Source organism: Orycteropus afer, unplaced genomic scaffold, assembly GCF_000298275.1.
Source record: "Orycteropus afer afer isolate SDZICR_OR568_19922 unplaced genomic scaffold, OryAfe1.0 scaffold00068, whole genome shotgun sequence".
NCBI classification, from domain to species: Eukaryota; Metazoa; Chordata; class Mammalia; order Tubulidentata; family Orycteropodidae; genus Orycteropus; species Orycteropus afer.
In genome coordinates, this window is record NW_006921655.1 from 1,792,112 (window position 1) to 1,793,924 (window position 1,813).

The 1,813-nt window shown below is 56.4% G+C and overlaps 1 protein-coding gene across 1 annotated transcript; it reads right to left on the reverse strand.

The window, feature by feature from the left end:
- Positions 1 to 1,282: 1,282 nt before the first annotated feature.
- Positions 1,283 to 1,735, reverse strand: INAFM2 (InaF motif containing 2). The gene has a single exon (XM_042780903.1). It carries the CDS (start codon positions 1,733 to 1,735, stop codon positions 1,283 to 1,285), a length of 453 nt encoding a protein of 150 aa, XP_042636837.1.
- Positions 1,736 to 1,813: the final 78 nt, after the last annotated feature.

Sequence of the window (1,813 nt, forward strand, 5' to 3'; positions counted from 1 at the left end):
GTTGGGCTTATCTGGAGAGGTAAAGACAAGCCAATTTAATCTTTTCATGGCTGGTTTGTTGACTGAGTTTTAATGCTACTTGTACTTAAGCACAGTCTGAATTTGAAGCCCACCTTCCAGCTCTTTGATCCTGTAGTACAACTCAAAACCTGATATTGGTGGATCAGAGCTCTGGTTTCACAACAGATTCCATCCCAAACTCAAGGCTGCTTTGCTGCTACAGGTTTAGGAAAGAGGGAAGGCAAGGATGATTACTGGAATAAGACAAAATTTGAGGAGCAGTTAAAAAAAAAAAAAAAAAAAAAAACCTTTACTTACAAAAGCTTGCTCTTTCTAAATGAACTCTGTGACCAGCAGGCCAAGAACTGAAGCACAGAGGCACTGCTCTTTCCCTTCCTTCTTCCTTGGCCCAAATCCAAATACTTAGGGCTGCAACAGGAAGCCTCTTTCATGGGGGAACTAGGGTGGGAAAAGGAAGGGATCAGTACATTCCCCACCCTCCCTAAACTTCTGCTTCTCTAAGGTTTTCCACTGTCATGTCAACAAGTCTAAGAATGATTATACTCTTTTGTGTAAGAACGTCATAAATCTTTCTGAAACAGGATGGGGATTAGGGGAAAGGAGTAGGTGATGAAAAAAGCCGTGTTTGTGCCCTTCTGGCTAGCTGCACTTTGGGGGCCAACAAATAGCCTTTGCTTGACCCCATCAGTCAGTAGCTACCCAGGGTGTGCGAGGATACGTATAGTTCTATGTAACTATAGCTTCTAGTGCATATGTCAACAACTATATACACGGATCTATAAATAAAATTCATCTGTGGCCACTGCAACCAGCTTGACGTACCTGAGCTCCACTACTTTTGGTGCCCTCCTCGAGAGAGCTTCCGTTTAGTAAAAAAGAGCCCCTACAACTCCCTCCTTCCCCTGAGTCTTGGGGAAAAGCCCAAGTCACCCCTGCATGTAAGAAACACGACAGCAAGCGGCGGCATAGAAGGGTTCGTTGCTAGGGTCTCTCCGCCCGTTCCCCCCCACCTCTTTTATGGCTTGGGGCCCTAGAGCATCATCCTGGGAAGACCAAACCGCGAGGCCCCGGCGAATCGTGGTCCCTTCTTGGCTGAAGATGGGGCTGCGGGCCACCTGCCTCCGGGGAGAGCTGGCAATCACTGGGGAAGAGGTTCACTCCCGCTGGGGTCACTCCTGCAGAGTCCCCGCCCGGTCCTGCTGCAAAGTCCTCCCTCTGGGTTCGGGTAGAACGGTTCCCCGCCGCCCCAGACGCGGGGGACTCAGCGACTCCCGGGCGCCGCTGCCTCCTCTTCTTCGTCCGGTCCCTGCGGCCGCTCGAGCGGCCCGGTCGGGGGACTGTCGGCAGGGGGCTCCGGAGGCGCGGGTCGCGCCGCCTGCAGCGGGGGCGCGTCGCGTGGCGCCTCCCGGCGGGACGACCCGGTGGCGTTAGACCCCGGAGCCGCCCCCGAAGTCCCAGACGGGCCAGTGGCGTTAGAGCCGCCGGGGGGCGGGCCAGCGGCTCCCCCCGAGGTCCCGGCGCCCACCGGCTGCCATATAAGACTGTAGTAGACGGCAAGCACGATGGCGGCCAGCGACACGGAGAGCACGTAGGCGAACACGGTGGCGAGCCGGACCCACTTCTTGTTGGTCTTGGCCGCCATCTTCGCCTTCTTGTCCCCGGTGTAGGTGGCCGGCTTGCCCCGCTCGGCTGGGGTCGCGTCGCGCTCCTTCATGGGGGCGCCCCGGCCTTTGCCTCGGTGCTCCACGGCCCCGGCTAGAGGGGGCCTGGCGGCCTGCGAAGACTGAGCTGG